This window comes from Scylla paramamosain, chromosome 48, assembly GCF_035594125.1.
Source record: "Scylla paramamosain isolate STU-SP2022 chromosome 48, ASM3559412v1, whole genome shotgun sequence".
Classification (NCBI taxonomy): domain Eukaryota; kingdom Metazoa; phylum Arthropoda; class Malacostraca; order Decapoda; family Portunidae; genus Scylla; species Scylla paramamosain.
The window spans coordinates 4,070,687-4,090,545 of record NC_087198.1 but is presented as its reverse complement, the minus strand read 5'-3'; the positions used below and the strand labels follow the sequence as shown (position 1 = coordinate 4,090,545).

Sequence of the window (19,859 nt, the reverse complement as noted above, 5' to 3'; positions counted from 1 at the left end):
CCACGTCTTTTATTTCTGAATTATGATAAAATTAACAGCATTCCTATATATAATCGCTAAGAACATTTCAGCATTTGCTAGTACTGATCAGTGAATACAAAAGTTCTAGACTGGGATTTCATTAATGCCTTTGTAGTACGCATTTGCAGTACGCATTTGCAGTATGTGTTTGCAGCATGTGTTTGCAGTATGTGTTTGCAGCATGTGGTTGCAGTATGTGGTTGCAGTATGTGTTTGCAGTATGTGGTTGCAGTATGTGGTTGCAGTATGTGGTTGCAGTATCTGGTTTAGGGCACAACTTTAAGCTTCTGTCTTGAAAGAACGAAGTGAAACGGGAAGAGTCAAGTTGGACAGAGCAATGATGAGCTGCAGAGTTCCATCACGGCATTAATTACTGCTAATGTACTTGTGAGAGAAGGAAATAAGTAAATGAATCATCAATAGGTAAAAAACCGCGATTGTTGTACAAAGACAAGCAAAAAGGCTGTGGTCAATGTGACGGCAGCTGTAACAAAGGTGAACCATTGTCAACAGAATATGCATGCTAACTGTTCTGTGGAGGTGTGCAAAGCATTCGTGCATATAATTTCGTTGTGTTATTCCGGCGTGCAGGTACATTGGCTTGTAGTGTAAGGCTCGGCTGTGTATCCGGTGTGTGGAGGCGTGTGAGGAAGTGCTGAGTGAACTGAATCACCAAGCCCGCTACACGTGTGGTGCTACCTCTTTGTTGAACACTGTCCTCTCAACACCACTGTTTTCCAAGGCCAGAGAGGTGACTCGGCGGGTTCTCAAGGGCGTTTCTCCTGTCGACAATGTAGAAATGTTGTTAACCTGTCACTCAAGTCGTAAAAGCTCCCTTGAAAACCTGTAGCTTCAGGTAACACAGCTTTTTGAGAGTAGGTGGAACTCCACAGTCTGTGTCTGTTAGTGGGCCATGCTGTCACCTGTCAGCTTTCCACCTACATACACTGATGCATGGACTTCATTAATGACACACCTTGGAAAAGTAACCTGTTCACTGCTTTCCATGCTGGTGAGGCAACGCTTCATCAGCACTGGCAGCAGCTGTCAAGAGTTGGTGAGGTAGGCGGCGGGTGGCGTGGCGCCTCGTGGAGCAAGGCTGGAGGTGACAGGCCACGGGTGGAGCTTCCTTGATCTGTGCACCGGCCAAGGGCAACAATATTATATAAAAACAATAAATCAACAAAAAATGCCCACTGAAGTGCCGGTCCCCGAATAGAGACAGAAGCGGTAGTCAAAAATTGAAGGATAAGTGTGTTGAAGCCTCCCTCCTGAAAGAGTTCAAGTCACAGGAAGGAGGAAATACAGAAGCAGGTTGGGAGTTCCAGAGTTTACCAGAGAAAGGGAAGAATGACTAAGAATATTGGTTAACTCTTGCATTGGGGAGGTGGACAGAACAGTGGTGAATGACTGAGAATACTGGTTAACTCTTGCATTGGGGAGGTGGACAGAATAGTGGTGAATGACTGAGAATACTGGTTAACTCTTGCATTGGGGAGGTGAACAGACTAGTGGTGAATGACTGAGAATACTGGTTAAGTGTTGCATTGGGGAGGTGGACAGAACAGTGGTAAATGACTGAGAATACTGGATAAGTGTTGCATTGGGGAGGTGGACAGAACAGTGGTGAATGACTGAGAATACTGGTTAAGTGTTGCATTGGGGAGGTGGACAGAACAGTGGTGAATGACTGAGAATACTGGTTAACTCTTGCATTGGGGAGGTGGACAGAACAGGAGTGAATGACTGAGAATACTGGTTAAGTGTTGCATTGGGGAGGTGGACAGAACAGTGGTGAATGACTGAGAATACTGGTTAACGTGGTGAGAGAAGGAAGAAAGTATTGAACCAGGACATGATACTCTCAGAAGTAAGGAAGGTGTGTGCAAAAGGAACAAATTCTAATCAGCTGAAGGCGAAAGAAGGTAAAAGCGAATATTTGATTGTTGTAAAGAATGACGACCTCAAGAGGCTGGATGTGTTCAGCCGAAAGATTACTGCCAGCCACGGCAGTAGAGAAGGCAGGCAAAAACTTGCCAACTCAGCAAGATCTCTTCCTCCAGCAACAATGTCGATGATAATTGTATTTCTTTTGGCGTAGTGGAAGATATAACGGAACAGGAGGCGCCTGTACACACGTCCCTGGCTGAATAGAAGAGAAGGAAGGCGCGTCTGCCACGCTCTTTTGCCTGAGCCGAGCGTGCAAGACCCAGCCACCATGAGGCAGTGGATAGGCCTCAACAAGGAGCAGTACCGTGGTCTCCTGCGGCTTGTGACTCGCCTATCAAGAAGGAGGATGCCTACGTGAGGGATGCAGTGACTCCTGGTGAACGCCTCACACTGCGTTATCTAACAACAGCTAAGGAACACCGATCGGTAACTACTGACAACTTGGCCCCTTCTGCAGCGATACTACTCTTTTAGAGAGAGAGAGAGAGAGAGAGAGAGAGAGAGAGAGAGAGAGTCTTGGGTCCCAGTGATGACGTTGTTGGTTCGTCATTAGCTCCAACATCAACTTTTGTGCCTCAGGACGCCACACCATGCACAACTCCCCCGAGGACCTGAGGTAAACAGATTAGCGCGCGGCTGGACAAGCCCAACCTGTCGGTGTTGTTGGCGCGGCTGGCAATTCAGCCGCCAGGCACCAAAATTTCCACCGGCGGGCTATCGCGGCTTGCGGCGGCTGGCAATTCAGCAGCGAATTGGCAAGTGTGAACCCGCCTTTCGGTGTGATAACAGAGTGCAATTTATCACTGAAAGATGAGATAAAGCAGGTGTTGAGGGCAGCAGGAGGTGCCATCTCGAAAATATTGCATTTGTCAGGAAATACTTGGATGAAAGAAAAGACAATGGAGATGGTTGTTCATGAGCAGGTAATGGGGAGGCTGGAACATTACAATGCACTTCATTAAGACCTACCACCACAACCACAACAACCACAATAATAACACTGGTAATAATGACAATAATAATGACCCTCACACCAACAACAGCAACAACAACAACAACAACAACAACAACAACAACAACAACAACAACAACAACAATAACAACAACAACAGTTACAGTACTCTCGTTTACCAGCATACATTAACATAGCATGGTACCCTCCCAGCCTTTCCCTGCCCCTCCCCCCCTCCCGTTCCACTGCCTCTATGTACACTTTCCTTTGCTGTGCCTCAGGAGCGCCGTGACGCCTGCCTCCACCTCGTCAGCTGTGCCTCGACCCTCCACTTCTCTTCCCTCCTGACTTGTTCCACTTCCTCGCTATACTTCAGGTTCTTTTTCTTTTATTCTTTCATTATTACTATTTCTTTTTATTATCTTGCTGCCTCATTGTTGTTTTGTTTCGCTTTGCTTTGGAAGCCTAACCTGTCTGCAGCCTTCTTCTCCCGCCTGTTTTCCGCAACCTATGACAACAATGATGATGATGATGATGATGCAATGGTAATAATAATAAATGTAATAATAATAATAATAATAATAATAATAGTAATAATAATAATAATAATAATATTGATAATAATAATAAAATCAATAATGGTAATAGTATTAATGGTAATACTTATAATGACCATAACAGGAATAAGACAATGATAATATTACTGCAGCGGTTGTGTTTGTGTGACCACTTGTATGAAAGATGTTTGCCACCACTTATTGTAAGAGTGTTTTGGTGGCAGTGTGTGTGACCAGTGATGGCGACCCACCCACCAGTGGTTCTGTGCTGACTACTAGTAGTCACCTGTGTTGTTGTGGAGTTGACGGAGTGATGATGCTTGTAACCTGCCCAGTCCATGAAGCTGCTTGGAGTGTTGGCAGCGTGGAGAACCAGAGTGAAGTGGTGATTCTGGCAGCTTGGAGGCTGTGGCAAGTCGTTGATATGTTGATATGTGTGCCAATAAAACACACGGGGACGAGGGTGCCTCATTTAATGACGGAGAACTCATTGGTACACACTGGATTCAACATGACACTGTACTGTGAGATTGCCCTCTCTCTCTCTCTCTCTCTCTCTCTCTCTCTCTCTCTCTCTCTCTCTCTCTCTCTCTCTCTCTCTCTCTCTCTCTCTCTCTCTCTCTAAGTAACAAAATGATTCATAAGGCTTGAAATAAAGACATGAGTTTTTGTGTTTGATTTACTGACACATCACTTTCCATAATACAGAGAGGAATAGTTTTGTGTTCATGAAAAAAATACAAGGCAATGGTTAATTTAGATATATAAGTTTGCAAATATGAGAAGTGTGCTTGAAAGGTTTGAAAGCGACCCCAGGCGGGGTATGAGAGTACAAATTGTTATACTGTACACACCAAATACAGACGTCACTTATCTGCTAACAATTACTTCTTATAAGTTTTCCTTAAAATAACAAGTTATTTCTTGGATGAACTTAACACTACTTAATAAGACAGTCACGTTTCTCGCTCCAAGGAATTCCCCTATTTTTGTTGCATTTACATTAGTGAACCAATATTTCTTGACATATTTTTTTCAGCTATTTGTTAAAAAAAAAAAAAAATCAATTTGAATGAAGAGTGAGTTTCATCTCCTGCACCATTAAGATCACCTAAAGAACATATTCACTTTTGTACACTTGCATTCCTTCACTACCACTTACAATGGCAGCTGATGATTTGCACACTTGAACACACTTACGGCACGTGAGTGTTGTTTAAGGAGAACAGATAAATACTTGTGTAATTTTCCTTGCATTGTCACCATCCTATAATTAAGACATGCTGGCCTGTTATAAGTTTGTTCAGACAATCTCTGCCTATCAATAGCACAAGTCCTTACCTTAACAGTTTGTTTTAACCAATTACCATCTGCATTTGGTACTTGGTGCTACAAATGTGACATTCCATCTTGATTTGATAACTTATTTGTCATCATCTTGTCAAGCCGAAGTGCTTTATTTACACCCAGACCAGACATTGTCTTAATAAACCTGTACTAAATATTTCATGTCCTAATGGCACTGCCGTTTGCAAATGAATATCAAACACTTCTAGGCCTATCATCCATGAATCCATGTAGAGCCTGTTTCACCATACAACATGCAAGTTGACTATTATCTTGCCCTGCTGTACTTACTGGCCAAAGGTGGCATTACCTCAGCTTGCACCATCACATTACTCAACCTGCGGTATTACAGGGGCCAACAAGTGCACACAGATGAGAGACCCTATTAACAGAGTATCCTCTCTCACTATCCTCGCGACATGAAAATATATATTTTTCCTTATATCGACTCCACAACTAATTGGCTATATAAACTACTGAATCTGAAAATCGAGCACCAAGCACTGGCGTTCCTGTGTGTGTGTGTGTGTGTGTGTGTGTGTGTGTGTGTGTGTGTGTGTGCGGGGTGCAGCTCACAGGAAATGATTACAATGGTCTGCATCTTCTGCATCTAATACTTTCGTCGCCGCCGCCTGGTTGTCTTGGCAGAGGTCCTCCTCCAGGCACTGCACGATGATGGGCGCCCCGTCCCCAGGCTTCCGCCCCTCACAGTCTCCTCCAAAGTAGGCGGAGCTGTTTTGAGTTGTCAGGTTCTCTCGTGTCTCTTCTGGGTTCGCACACATCAATCTGAACACCTCCACCACCCATCTGGCGGGGTTCCCCTCCTGGCCAGCCCCAAGCTCTACCTCCCTCGACCGCCTGTGCTTCAGCCACCGCAGGAGGGCGTTCTTGAAACAGAACCCGCTTGGCACCGCGATGTTCCACTCCTGTGTGGCGAACCATTTGAAAAAGCTCTTTTTGTGCCGAGGCATCCAGCGCTCGGGCTTGAGGCGGGAAAGAAGTACTTTTCCCATCAGCTGCACCTGGCGCTCTGCGGGCGTCAACGTCCCCAGCACCTCAGCTTCTGTCAAGGCAAAGCTGCAGCGCCATGTTCCATCAGCAGCATTACTGAGCTGCATGGTGGTGGTGTCCTCAGGAGTGAGGAGCGGTCTGCAAACTTGCTCCAGCCATGGCACCTCAAGCACTGGCACCAGGTCCACGCCGACCAGCAACAGTGGATACTCTCGCCCCTGCCAGGCCAGAGAGAGTCCCACGCCCACTTGCGTGCTGGTCAGGCCCGGCGGCACCAGGCTCAGTCTTTTGTCCTGCAGGGTGTGGCCAGCGAGGCACCGGTGCACCTCCTCGTACAAACTGGCCATAAATCTATTACCCTCAAGGTGGGGATTGTCAGTCTTCACACAAATCTGTAACCTGCCCTTCAGCGGGGCTTCCTCCTTCCCTCTCTCACTAACAGTTATTCCTACGTCATCCTTGTGAATCACGAGGTTTATATCAAATTCGTCAGGGGCGTAAAGCTTAGACCCGTCCTGAGAACTGCCCGCCAGCCTCAGGTCGCCACGGTACGTGGCATCAGCGGCTGACACCTTATTCATGATGATGCTTATTTCTGCCATCACCGCCTCCTTTACCTCAAGGGCCTCGCCCTTTGATAGATCCACAGCCACCCGCTGAGCCTCCTTCTGCAGCTCTTGCAGGCCTATGGATCTCACAAGATTTCTTATGACGCTTTCCGGGTCACGTCGGTCGATTGGGTCTAATAGATTACGCTTATATTTATAATACATATTGTGAAACACTTTAAAATTTTCTCTCACCTGTGTGCCCGTGGTGCCCGCGCGGCAAGGAGGGTCCTGCGTCACTTGGTGTGCCAGGAGTTCGAAAGTACTTTTATGGCCAAACATGGCGGCCAGGTGAGGGGGTGTCTGGCCATACGTGTCACGCTGCTGTGGGTTGGCGCCAGCGCTCAGCAGCAGCGCCACGCAGCCGTCCTGGCCGTGCGAGGCCGCCTGGTGGAGGGCGGTGGTGCCGCAGGTGTGGTCCAGCACCTCGTCCACGGGGAAGTGACCCTCTTGCAGCATAAGATGAGTCAGCTGCAGGAGACCTTTGCGCGAGGCCAGCAGCAGGGCAGCGTGGCCATCAGGTAAGGAGACCTTCTTACCCTCGCCCTTCTTGTGGCTCTCAAAGAGATCCTCCTGTATACACAGCGCTGTCCGTGCTGCGGTCTTCTCGTGATCTGCCTTCAAGCGAAGCTCCATATCCTTCAGTTTTTCACGCTCCATCATAAAGAGCTTCTGTGTACAAAGAGAAAGAGAGCGGTGAATATATGAACAAGTAAATAACCCTTTATTGCTGCGTACACATAGATATGTTAGAAATGATGATAGAAATCGAGGATTACATACGTATATTAGCATTTGTCTGCCTGATTGGAGTTGTTTATTAGGCAAGATTAAAAAATACAAGTAGCTTAATTGGTCAACTAATAGAATCAAATAGTAAGTAATATTAATAAAATATAATACCATAATTGAGATGCATAATATTCATGATATGAATAAGAAGTTTGTTGTGCAAAGGTAGACTACTGAAAACGTTTGGTTCAAAACACAGCGTGCTGTTTTGGTAAGAGGATGCTCCAAGCTGTGGCTACATAAAATCCACGTTGATGCTTCTACTTTGGCGAACACCATCCAGTAGCCGAGGCACTTCATTTCCTGTGTGCTTTGTGAGAGTTTTATAAATTAAGAACAATGAAAGTGATTTGTGTATCGATGAGAAATTAAACAATGTCATTAATGAAGCAACTTTAGCTGCGGACTACAATTTTCCCAGGGAAAGCATACCTCTGATTTATTTATTTATTTATTTTTATCACGATAATTCTTTGATAAATGACGGCCATTTGCAAAGCAGAGGAGGACAGCATATGGCACAGCACACACTAATAAGTGACTATTGTTAAACAATGTGTTGTCTTGTACAATATTCCACACACTTCTGAAGCGTTGTCAAACGCGTCATCTATGCGGGGCAGGTTTCTCGTTTCTGAATTTTCTGACTGGGTCAAAGCAAACTTAGTATTGTTCAGTGCCACAAAAACTCAATTCCCCCATCTGTCTATATCGCCATAAGCAAGGACAGCATCATTAAACAGACAGATAAACATAAAATGACTAAATCTCCAGGGCCAGATGACATCATCCTAGAGCACTGCAGGAGTGCACGGGTGAGCTTAGCGAGCCGTTGCTGCGGCATTGAGGGACTCATTAGACAAGGCAGAAATACCAAAGGGCCAATTTCACAGTCGCTTGGTAACAGTCCCAAATGAAAGCCTTACCAGCCTGGTGACACCTCCAGCCACTTTCACAGCTGGTGTTTTCATGGCTTCGGTAATCCCCAACCTGGTGACTCTATCATAACAAAACGAAAAGCGCCGATTCGGTAACGCTGGTATGCCGGAGCGGCCTCATTAGATAAGGCGAGTCAGTTCTTGACCAAAGAATTAACCACGCCACCACTAAAAAGGAGGAAGGTGTGAAAATACATCAGCTGTGCCTTCAGCACGCCATATCCATTATTATGGTGACTTCTTGTGACTTAAATTCCTCCCTTTCAATGTCTGTCTGACATTCACCAAACTGCTGTGCCAGCCAGCCACTTAATGAGTCATCTTTTTCTCTGTCCCTCGTTGCTGTACACACATTTGTTACATAGAAATATTTCGGGTTGAATGTAAATCATCCTAGCCTACTATTTATGAGATAGTTACTTTATTTCTGTGTGAAATTATGATTTTTTAAATCATAATCTATGCAACGAAAGAATCAGCAATGAACTTAGTGAGCTAAATATTAAGGTAAACTTAGCGTAACCAAATCCAGCACTCTGATGGAAACGGTCATGTTATTTCAATATTTTGCAATATTTTGTTAGGTGACAAATTCCATATAGTGTATGCGTGTGTCAGGATTATTACAGGAGTGTGACCAAGGAGGCGTAGCAGACGAAATAAGCGCGACAGGTGCTGAAGTTTTGATCAGCTGGTGAAGTGAGTTCATGCCGCCATCCAAAAGAGTACACAGGCAAGCAGCCTCACCTGCTCCAGCCTCTGTTGCTCCTCGTGAGGCATCATGTGCACCGCAAGGCGACCATGTGTGTCCGGCACGTACGGGCAGCCCCCAAGGTCCCTGATCAGCAGCTCGGCCATGCCTTTGTGGCCAGCCTCCAGGGCAGCGTGGAGGGCAGTGCCACCAGAGGCTCCATTAAAGACTGTCCACCCTCCTGCCCTATGCAGGAAGGCGGCAGTCACGGGGCAGTTGGCAGCCGCTGCCTTTGCCAGGAGGTCGCTCAGTGCTGGCCGGTCAGTCTCCTTTCCCCATCGCCAGGCTGCCTGCCAGGGAGTATTTCCCTCGATGGTTGTCACTAGATTGTCGATGCCCTCGACAAGGGCGCTGCTGACCTTTTCCAGGCGACGCTGCTCTGCACGCAGCCGGCAGCAGTAGGCCTGTGAGGAGAGGATGGTCACCACATCAGGTAAGCACCGTGCGCAGAGAGAGAGAGAGAGAGAGAGAGATTTAGGGCAGCTATGCAGAAGTGTCATTAAGTGTCACAAATCTAAAAGTGCATGTACAAATACAACCTTACCTTGTCCCAAAAAAAAGGAAAAATACAAAGAATTATTCCAAATATTAGGTTTGACAAGCATTATTACAATTACTTTTAGGATTATAATGATGAATTATAATCAAATATTAGGTTTGACAAGCATTATTACAATTACTTTTAGGATTATATGATGAATTATAATCAAATATTAGGTTTGACAAGCATTATTACAATTACTTTTAGGATTATAATGATGAATTATAATCAAATATTAGGTTTGACAAGCATTATTACAATTACTTTTAGGATTATAATGATGAATTATAATCAAATATTAGGTTTGACAAGCATTATTACAATTACTTTTAGGATTATAATGATGAATTAACATGGATTCAAGTATTATGAGATCTACTTCATTGCTTGTTCTAAACATTACACTGAAGTGTCCTTTTATGAAATGACAAGATTCTGTTGCATGACCTGTAATGTTGGACAGGTTTGGTGACAGACAGGTCTGTCATGTGCACCACTAAAACCTGAAACTGACGGCACTGAAACACAAAGGCTCGTCCTCTACAACCAACAGACCTATAACTCATCCAAGTTGTTCAAACACTTTCCACTCTGCAAAGGAGCCACCGCTGAGACTTGGGTCCAGTACCGGTGCTCGTCCTCACCTTTACAGTGAGGTAGTTCTGTGAGACAGGGAAGGGAAGGTACTCACGGTGGTGAGGGTGGCCAGCACCCTGTGAGTCACGTCGGGGCTCTGCCAAGCCTCCTGCAGCAGGCTGGCAGGCAGCGGTGCACCGCTAGCCAGCAGCAGGCTGACGGTGTGTAAGCGGTCGGTGGTGACAGCCAGTCTGAGGACAGAAAGGCCACCCAGGAGCTCTATGGGCGCGCCCTTACATATGAGGGTGGACACCGCCTGCACGTCGTCCCGGCGACTGACTGTTGAGAGCAGCTCCTCATGCAGTTCTTCAGGAAGCTTGTAGCTCTGCCGGAGAGAGAAGGGAAGCCATGGTGCTGATGGTATCGCAATGAAAGCTACATAATATAATGTGATGTAATAATATAATAATAATGTTGTCACGGTTTTCAGAAAGTTTCGCTTGGTGGCGACATAAGTGTTCACTGGTGGCTGTGGCGATGTGTCAGTGTGCATTGTTATGGCCTGTGTGTGTGTGTGTGTGTGTGTGTGTGTGTGTGTGTGTGTAGCTGTTTGTGTGACAAAGGCTCATTCATGCAGAATACCTTGATATATATTTTCATTTATTGTTTAATGCAGTATGTCTGTTTGAGTAACTTTTGCTTATTACTATATTGATAACAGTAGAGTTTCTTTTGAATTTGTGTTGTCATTACATTTCAATGTTTTATTTTCATGAAGTAAATCATGGTTTGTCCTGTTCCTACAAATGGTGATACTGGTGTCGCCTCCATGAGACACTTTGCCTGCAGATGGTGCACACACCACCAATTTATGTGTCTGCCACACCCATGTACATGTGCTAGTGGTTGGAATGCAAGCTTCTGTCGCCAGAGACAAAAGACCTGGTAGTTTGAGGCAGTGTTGAGCCATTACTTGCAGCTGCAACTAGCCAGGCTAGATGAAAACTGTGGTCTCTCATAAAGCCCTCAACAGTCAGGTGACAGTGTGGGCTCTCCCGAGGCAAGTGTACACCGTGTGAATGTACACACTCGAAAGCCACCGTGACTGACGCATTGCCTGTCCGGCAGGTGGCGTCCCTCGTCAGGTGCCCGCACAGTGCCCCATCACTGAGCAGCAGCTTGGGGGAGCAGTCCAGACACCACCACAGCCTCGCCCCAAGCCTGGTGACTGCTGTTATTTGCTTCACAATGTTGTGAGTGCTATAATTGTATACTTTATCGAGTTTTCCGCGTCAGTTCGCGTTTGTCTTTGAACCGTTGTTATAGCTTTTTGTTTTGTTTTGTGTGAAAACACCACTTTGCAGAGGCAGCTACAAATGTGAATCTGGTATATGAAAGACAAATTGGAGTTTTTGAAGTTATGATAATTATCAACAAAACAGCTAAAATACTTATGAAATGTTTTCAGGGTGTATAACAATCAGGTTGCCGCAGGACATCATCAGCGAGCTCAGAAAGCAAGCGAAGGGATTGAGGTAGCAGACCCTGAAGAGTCCACAGCAGCTGAAAACTCCATTTCTCCATATGCAAGCCCTGAAGTGCAGGAGTTTATCAGAGGACAGGTAATTAATGGCTTAGGAAATAAGAAGGGCAGAAGATATGGGGGACAAGGGAGGAGGTTTGCTCTGGCCTTGCGTTACCATAGTCCTAAGGCGTGTAGGTTTTAAAGCTCTACTTTTTCACTCCCCAGCAGTTCCAATCTTCACCTTTGGCTAAGGCAAACTTCCATCCAAGCAGGCTGGAGCAAACAAACTCACAGTCCTGAGGAAGAGCAGACACCACGTCGAAGGGAGAGACTCTGTGGCATGCATTTGATGCAGTGACCGTCAGAGAATCTCTCCATTTTGACCCGGCCTCCGATTCCATCATTGGTACGAAGGATTTTGGAGACCGTGGCAAGAGTATGAAGCAGGCAAACCATGCACTTGTGTTCATGGCTAAAGGGTTGGCCAGGAAGTGGAAAGTGGTTAGGTTAGGTTAGATCAGGTTATGTTAGGATAGGTCAGGTCAGGTCAGATAAGGTCAGGTTAGGATTGCCTTATTTTAAGCTCTCGTCTCCATTCAAGTACAAACAACGAGCACTTCCGCGTTCCCCGCCCACAAACCCCTCTTCCCAACGAGTCCCCAAGGTCGCCGGGGGACGAGAGAAGAAGAGGCTGCAGAGTGAAGTGATTCCACTGTGTTTTGTGCTCAAAATCGTCCATAACATAAACAATCAATAACGGACATCACAGTTTTGTAGTTTGCGGTTTGGTCGCACTGTAGCAATTCATCCTCCTCAGGCACGGGTTGGTTAGGTTAGGTTATGCCTGCTTAGGATAGGTGGCTTAGGGTAGGCTAGGTTAGCTTAGGTTAAAACCCTTCAGAGAGTCTCTTGGGGCCTTTAGCAGAGCTCGGCTCGGGGAACACGTCGCGTTCACCTCCCAGCCCCTCCACGCTGCCGCCAGTCAGCACGTGGCTCAAGACTCGTCGTCAGGAGCAGGACTAAACAGCCGATCGTTTAAAGAATCACATCGTGCTCATTTTTTCAAGTGTTGGGATGATGTGAGTTGTGCACTTTTGTTTGCTGGTCTCCCTGTGAATTGCATGTTTACATTTTTGATGAGTGCTTGCCTTCAAGTAGGATCTGATGCACTCAGTGTAAATACAAGACTGATTTTGTGACACCTGTGAGTGCTTTCAAGAACACTTATCAGTCTACCACCAGACTGCAACACTGCCCGTGCTGGCGAGGTGCTGCTTAAACTGAGCGGCTGGGCAGTCAGGCGTGCATTTTGCACTGGCCACACCGACGCAAAGCATTACCAGTGTTCACCCGACAGCCGCAGGGTGTCCACGGATGTGACCATGAGGACTGTCCACAGTAGGCCCAATGACAAGCTGAGGAGTGAATTTGCTTGCTCTGTGGAGATTCAGGGGAACCACAATCGTCCCCTTGGCCCTGCTGATGCCCTCGGTGAACCAAGGGTGCCCTCAGCTACACCAGAGCTATTTGAGAGCCATTTGAACCAAAACCCTTAAGTTATCATTATTATTATTATTATTATTATTATTATTATTATTATTATTATTATTATTATTATCATTATTATTATTATTAATTCTTTTTATTTATCTGTTTGTTATTTTCCGGTGAAAAGCAGCACTGGATAGGGATTGTGGGGGAGAGAAAGAGCAGGGTGAAGATAGAGGTGTTTCATTTCCTGAATGTTTCAACAAGCTGCCTTCACGGGGAACAAATTGTCGCCGAAGAAGACAGCTTGAAAAAATACCGAGGAATGAGAGGTCTGGTGCTTCACCCTGCTTCCTTGCAACCAGCACGGTCCCCGTGCACTCGTGCAGCCTAGAGATGCTGTCTGATGCTTTCCTGTTGGCTTGCAGCTAGTACAGGATGAAATACAGTTTGTGTTCTGAATTAGTGAGTTAGTGTTCAGCTAGCCACTGTGTTGTTTCCTTGGTGACGGTCACGTGTCCGCCACGTTCAATGTTTTTGCCCTCTCTTTGAGAAGTGTGCACACCAACTGCTGAAATATTTGCACTGCATCACAGCTCGCTCAACAAAACGGGTTACCAAGCTTATAGCATAACCATTACCTGCAGGCTTACCACCTCATTAATATCTATAAGCACCTCTTGAAATTAAGCAATACTTCATTTGTTTAACATGAATTTACAAACACAAATGTGAAGAAAGAAATACATCTTGGTAAAGGATGCAAAATGTTGTAAACAAAAACATTTTGCATCACATTCATATTGGTTAATGTTAGAAAAATGATAAATGTAATAAGCTCACACACACACACACACACACACACACACCTCTATATTTTGAGGGAGTTTCTCCGATACGACTCTAACCTGGGAGCTACTACTGCTTTCAAATGAACTTCTGAGTACCTGACCACTGATGTGACGTGCCACAGGGCCTGAGTAACATTTCTACTGCCAGTACTGAAGGTATTATCAAGTCTTCCCTGTACTGTTGTGTGAGCCACAGAAGGTAAACAAGGTGGTGTGTTTTGCCATGTATATATTGTACCACCTCACTGACTTATGCATGTAAAGAAATTCTATTGCTGAACTCCACACAAGAATGGCACACTTCATTGGGTCTGAACCTGAAGAATTAGTGAAGACAAAGGTAGAAAACGAGCTTGCTAATATAACCAGCAGCAATGATGGAAGGGAAAGCAGAAGTGTAAGTAAGACGATTAAGGATGCAGTTGTTATGCTGTCCAGCCTGGCAGCATAATTTCGGTCGCTGTGTCTACGGCTGTATCTACTGCTTTCAACGAATTCAGGGATAAATTAGAAAACAAGATCGCAGTAATGCTGAGGAATTGCCTCCTGCTCAAGTATGAACACGACAAGATGGAGCAGTACTCCCGAAGAGAGAACTTACGTATTTCTAGATGAGAAGAAGAAGAGGACGAAAGTGAGGAGGTGCTGGAAGCTAAAGTTATAGAACATGCTGATACTATTGAAGTGAAAATTGAGCAGGATGACATTTCTGTTGTTCACCATTTGCAGAGGCCCAGGGAAGGAGGTAGGCCAGTGATTGTGAGGTTTTGCCACCGAAAGAAAAGAAATGAAATTATGCAAAATAAGAAAAAAAAAAAAAAAAAAACTGAAAGGTAGGCAAAGAAAAGTGTATATAAATGATGACATGACCTCCTTAAGGGTTAAAATGTTGAATATGGTTAAAGGGCAAGAAACAGTGAAAAATGTGTCCACAAGGGAGGGGAGCATTCTTGTATAGTTGCACAGTGGGGGTAGACCTGTAGTTATAAACTGTCCTGATGACTTAGAAAAGGTTGTTATATCTGCTCCTGATTGGAAAAGGTTAAATCTAGATCACTTAACAAGGGCCTAGGATGGCCCTGCTGGGGCACAGCACATACTTGGGCATGATAATAGTGTTAGTGTAAGTAATATTAACTCTGTTCAGTTTGTTCCTCCCCTGGATTATATTAATGTGTCGTCTCTTAATGTCTGCGGTATCAAGTCAAAGTTTTTATCTATGAATTTTGTTAACTTTATTAAAGATTATGGTGTGATTTGTTGATGTGAAACTAAGTGTGATGATACTGATGTAATTAATGTAAAAAACAATATGGAAAATATCGGCTTTGACATTGTCTTTAAGGACAGAAGCAAATTAAGCAGGTTTAAATCTGGGGGTTTGCTCATGGCCATCAAGAAAAATGCTAGTTTTAAGTGGAGGCATATTAGTAACACTTATGATTCTTTACTTTCAGTTAAAGTTGATAGAAGTAGTGTAAATTTTGGTAGGGAACTGGTAATAAGCTGTGTTTACATTCCCCCCTCACACTCTAGATGTGGTAATGAAGAGCACTATGACGAGCTGGATGATTTTTTGCTTACTTACTCATGTGATGATTTTGTGCATTGCATGTGCTTTGTGGTGATTTTAATGCTCACACTCTCACTATGTCTGATGTTCCTTCTGAGGCTGCTGAGGACCCTGTGTCTGTAAGTTTAACTAATTTTGGAATAACTGAGACTAGAGCAAACCAGGACTTAACCCCAGATAGGAATTCATATGAGAAAAAGTTGTTGGATGTTTGTAAGAATGATCAAGTTTATATATTGAATGGAAGGTTAGGGGAGGACTGCAGCATTGGCAAACAATACAACTATTGACTACTTTTTAGGATCACCAGTGATTATGAAATATGCTGTAGTTCTTAAAGTATTAGATTATGAACCTTTGTGGTCTGATGTACACTGTGGACTACATGCAAGGATCAAATGTGAGATACAAAGTACGGTGCCTGTTGTAAACCGAGAGGCAAAGGAATCAAGACAATCAGGTGTAAGGCAAAGTAAATGGAATGTTGAAAAACAATTTTTATGTGTGAGTAATATTGATGAAACTAAGATAAATGAACTGATTGCAAAAGTGGATGAATTACCCATGGATGCTATTAATCTAGATTTAAAACAAATACTGATTGAGGTGGCACTTGCAACTTTCCCACCATATAAGAAAAGATCATTCATGAAAAAGTCCAATAATGCCACCTCAGTGGGATATGATAAAGAGTGCTGGCCATCTAGAAAGGAATACCACAAAGCTAGACAGAGGTTTCATTTGCATAGAAGTAGTGTAAATTTTAACAACATGATTGAGAAAAGCAGGAAAAATAAAGCAAATCTAAAAAGAGTGAAGAATAAGGAGAGGGATAACTTAATAAAGAAACTTAGAAAATATAAGAGTGATGACCCTAAAGCATATTGGAAAATTTTAAATAGTCAGAAAAGAACTTATCAGATCCCCATAACACTAAATGAATTATATGACCATTTTAAGCAGCTAGCGGGTGATGAAAATTCTGACAATAGTGATGTGAATATTACAAATGATGAAGACTGTGCGGATGCTGAAATTTTATCAGTACTTAATGATCCTATAAGGGAAGGAGAGGTAGTTAAAAATATTAAGAAGTAAAAAAAAAAAACAATAAATCCCCAGCATCTGATATGATATTAAATTAATATATTAAAAAGTACTTGATACTGGTGTCATGCCAGCTGAATGGTTGGTGGGTACAATAGTGCCACTCTATAAAAACAAGGGAGACATCCAGGATGTTAATAATTACAGGGCCATCACCTTACTTAGCTGCATGGGGAAGCTGTTCACCTCCATACTTAATGAAAGACTTAATGATTATTCAAACACCTTATCTACCATTAATGAAACACAAACGGGCTTCAGACACAGATATTCCACTCTGGATCATATATTTTTTCTTCAAATGTGTCATTGATTTATTTAAGTGGAAGAAGAGAAAGCTATTTTGTTTATTTGTTGATTACAAGAAACCCTTTGATATGGTACAATGTGAAGATTTATGGTGTAAACTTGTGAAGGAAGAGATGCAAGGAAAAATTCTAAATGTAATCAGAAATATGTACAATAATATCAGATCATGTGTCATGCTTAACCAGGAGATTTCAGACACCTTTGTTTGCAATGTAGGGGTAAGACAGGGGGAAAATTTATCATCGGTGCTTTTTGCTTTTTATGTGAATGATATTGAAAGTAAATTCATTGAATATAATTGCAGTTATGTAAATTTTGGTGACGATTTCTTAAACATGTATCTTAAACTATTTGTGATTATGTATGCAGATGATACAATTATTTTGTGTGACAGTGAGGATGGAATGAAGCAGGCACTGGTTGCTCTGAATTTATATTGTAATGAATGGAAATTGAAGCTAAATTGTAACAAAACAAAAATAGTAGTGTTTAGCAGGGGAAGACAAAATTTAACTATGAACTTGAATTTGGTGGTAAAAACATTGAAGTAGTGACAGAGTATAAGTATCTTGGAGTATTATTAAATTATAATGGGAGGTTTTGCAAAGGTGAGCTGGAGCTAAAAGACACACCCACAAGAGCAATGTACTCATTAATAAGTAAGTGTAGGAAGTTTGACTTGCCAGTGGATATACAACTCAAATTATTTACCACCATGGTGTTACCTATATTGACTTGTGCAGCTGAAATTTTGGGTTACCATATTGCTAGGGAGTTAGAGTATATGTACATGAAATTTTTAAAGCAGGTTTTGGATGTTCATGAGAATACTTGTAATGACATGGTGTATGGTGAACTGGGTGTATTTCCACTTGATACTTATATAAAGAAAAAAAAAAGATAGGTTATTGGTCTAAGCTAATTTCAGGTAAAAATACTAAACTGTGTTATTTAATGTACCAATGTCTATTGCAGCTGGATAGGTTAGGGCTTCATAGTTCTCCATGGTAAACTTGTATAAAGAATATTTGTAATGACTGTGGAATGTCTGGTATGTGGTGTTGCAAGATGTTCCTAATTCAAGATGGGGTGAAGAAAGCTATGGAACAGAGATTGAAAGATCAGTGGCTTGTAACTTGGCATCATAATTTAGAAACAAAATCATTAAGTAGCAGTTATAGGGTGTTTAAGACAGATTTTGGCAGAGAACAGTATTTAGAACAATTAACAAAGGGTGACAGATTATTAGTGACTAAATTTAGAAGTTGTAATAATAGACTTCCTGTAAATGTTGGTAGGTATCAAGGTGTCAGTAAGGAAGATAGGGTATGTAACATGTGTAATGCTGAGGTAGAAGGAGAAGAATTTCATGTTCTTTTTGAATGTACTGATATGGAAATTGTTAGGTTAGGTAATATGTATATAGCAAATTACATAAATAGGCCAACACAATTCAAATATGTTTTGTTCATGCAAAGTATAAGTTCAAATGTGATAAAGAAATTATCTTTGTTTTTGAGGATGGTGCTACGCTTGTTTAGATAAATAGTGTGCAAAACACCTCAATAGTTTTTTTTTAATTTCTTAATTAGTGACAGTATGTATCATTATATATGCATACACATTTTTTTATATTAATTTTTTGCCATTGCTTACAGCGTATTTCATTTGTATGTATTTGTCTTTTCTTATGTAATATTATGCACGTTCTGTATATAATCTACAGTGTCTGTATTCTTTTGCTGGAGAGCTGTGCTCCATACTTTATAGAAAGTCTGACCTTACTCAATAAATTCAATTCAATTCAGTTATAAATTCAATTCACACACACACACACACACACACACACACCTGTACACAGTGGTGGCGCTGTAGTCCCTTAATCACCGAGTCTTGGCCTTGCTGCCGTGCCAGGTCAGCGGGGGTCATGTTGTCAGGGGTGGTCACATGAGGGCTCACGCCGCGTCGCAGCAAAGCCTCCACAGCATCACTGGGAGCCCCGCACAGCGCCACGGCGTGGAGAGGCGTCAGGCCATCCTGGCTCAGCGTGTGACCATCACAAACCTCGGGGATGTTGGCCATTGCTGCCTCGTTGCCCTCCACCAGCAGGGACAAGACTGTGTTGTGGTGGTGTTCATGCACGCCCCGCCACGCCCTCTGTGATGACAAACAGACACTGTTGCTGCCCACTTGTGTCACCACCACCACCACCACTACCACTACCATTACCACCACTACTGCTATAAAATGACCACCACCGCCACCAACACCACCACCAATACCATTACTATTAAATCATCACCACCACCACCACCACCACTACCACTACCATTATCACCACTACTGCTATAAAATAACCACCACCGCCACCAACACCACCACCAATACCATTACTATTAAATCATCACCACCACCAATACCACTACCATTACCACCACTACTACTATAAAATGACCACCACCACCACCAATACTATTACTATCAAATCATCACCACCACCAATACCATTACTATTAAATGACCACCACTATCACCACCACCACCACCACCACCTATATTATTACTATTAAATGAACACTACTATCACAACCACCACCACCACTTCTACTGTAAAATAACCGCCACTGTTACCACCACCACCACCACCATCACTACCACAACCATTACCTCCATCACAACTACATGAATGATCAAGGAGAGAAAAAAATAATAACTAATTATAATTATGATAGTAGTAGTAGTAATAATAATAATAACAATAATAATAATAATAATAATAATAATAATAATAATAATAATAATAATAATAATAACAATAAAAGAACTGATATAATGATGAAGGTAAAGGACAAAAAAAAAATAGTAACAAAACTGATGTCAACAAAAACAATAATGATGATAAATAATAATAATATTACCAAAAATTATGACAATAAAAGTAATAATAATAATAATAATAATA

General features: G+C 42.9%; 1 protein-coding gene across 1 annotated transcript in view; it reads right to left on the bottom strand.

Moving 5' to 3' along the window:
- Positions 1-4,145: 4,145 nt before the first annotated feature.
- The window catches only part of LOC135095284 (ankyrin-3-like), a 19,866-nt gene continuing 4,152 nt past the window's right edge, over positions 4,146-19,859 (bottom strand). Inside the window, exons 3-6 of the mRNA XM_063996046.1 lie at positions 18,749-19,054; positions 10,160-10,429; positions 8,924-9,331; positions 4,146-7,118 (exon numbers count right to left, since the gene is read on the bottom strand). Of these exons, the coding sequence (XP_063852116.1) occupies positions 5,400-7,118; positions 8,924-9,331; positions 10,160-10,429; positions 18,749-19,054 (2,703 nt within the window). The 3' untranslated portion in view covers positions 4,146-5,399. The remainder of the gene's footprint in view (positions 7,119-8,923; positions 9,332-10,159; positions 10,430-18,748; positions 19,055-19,859) is intronic.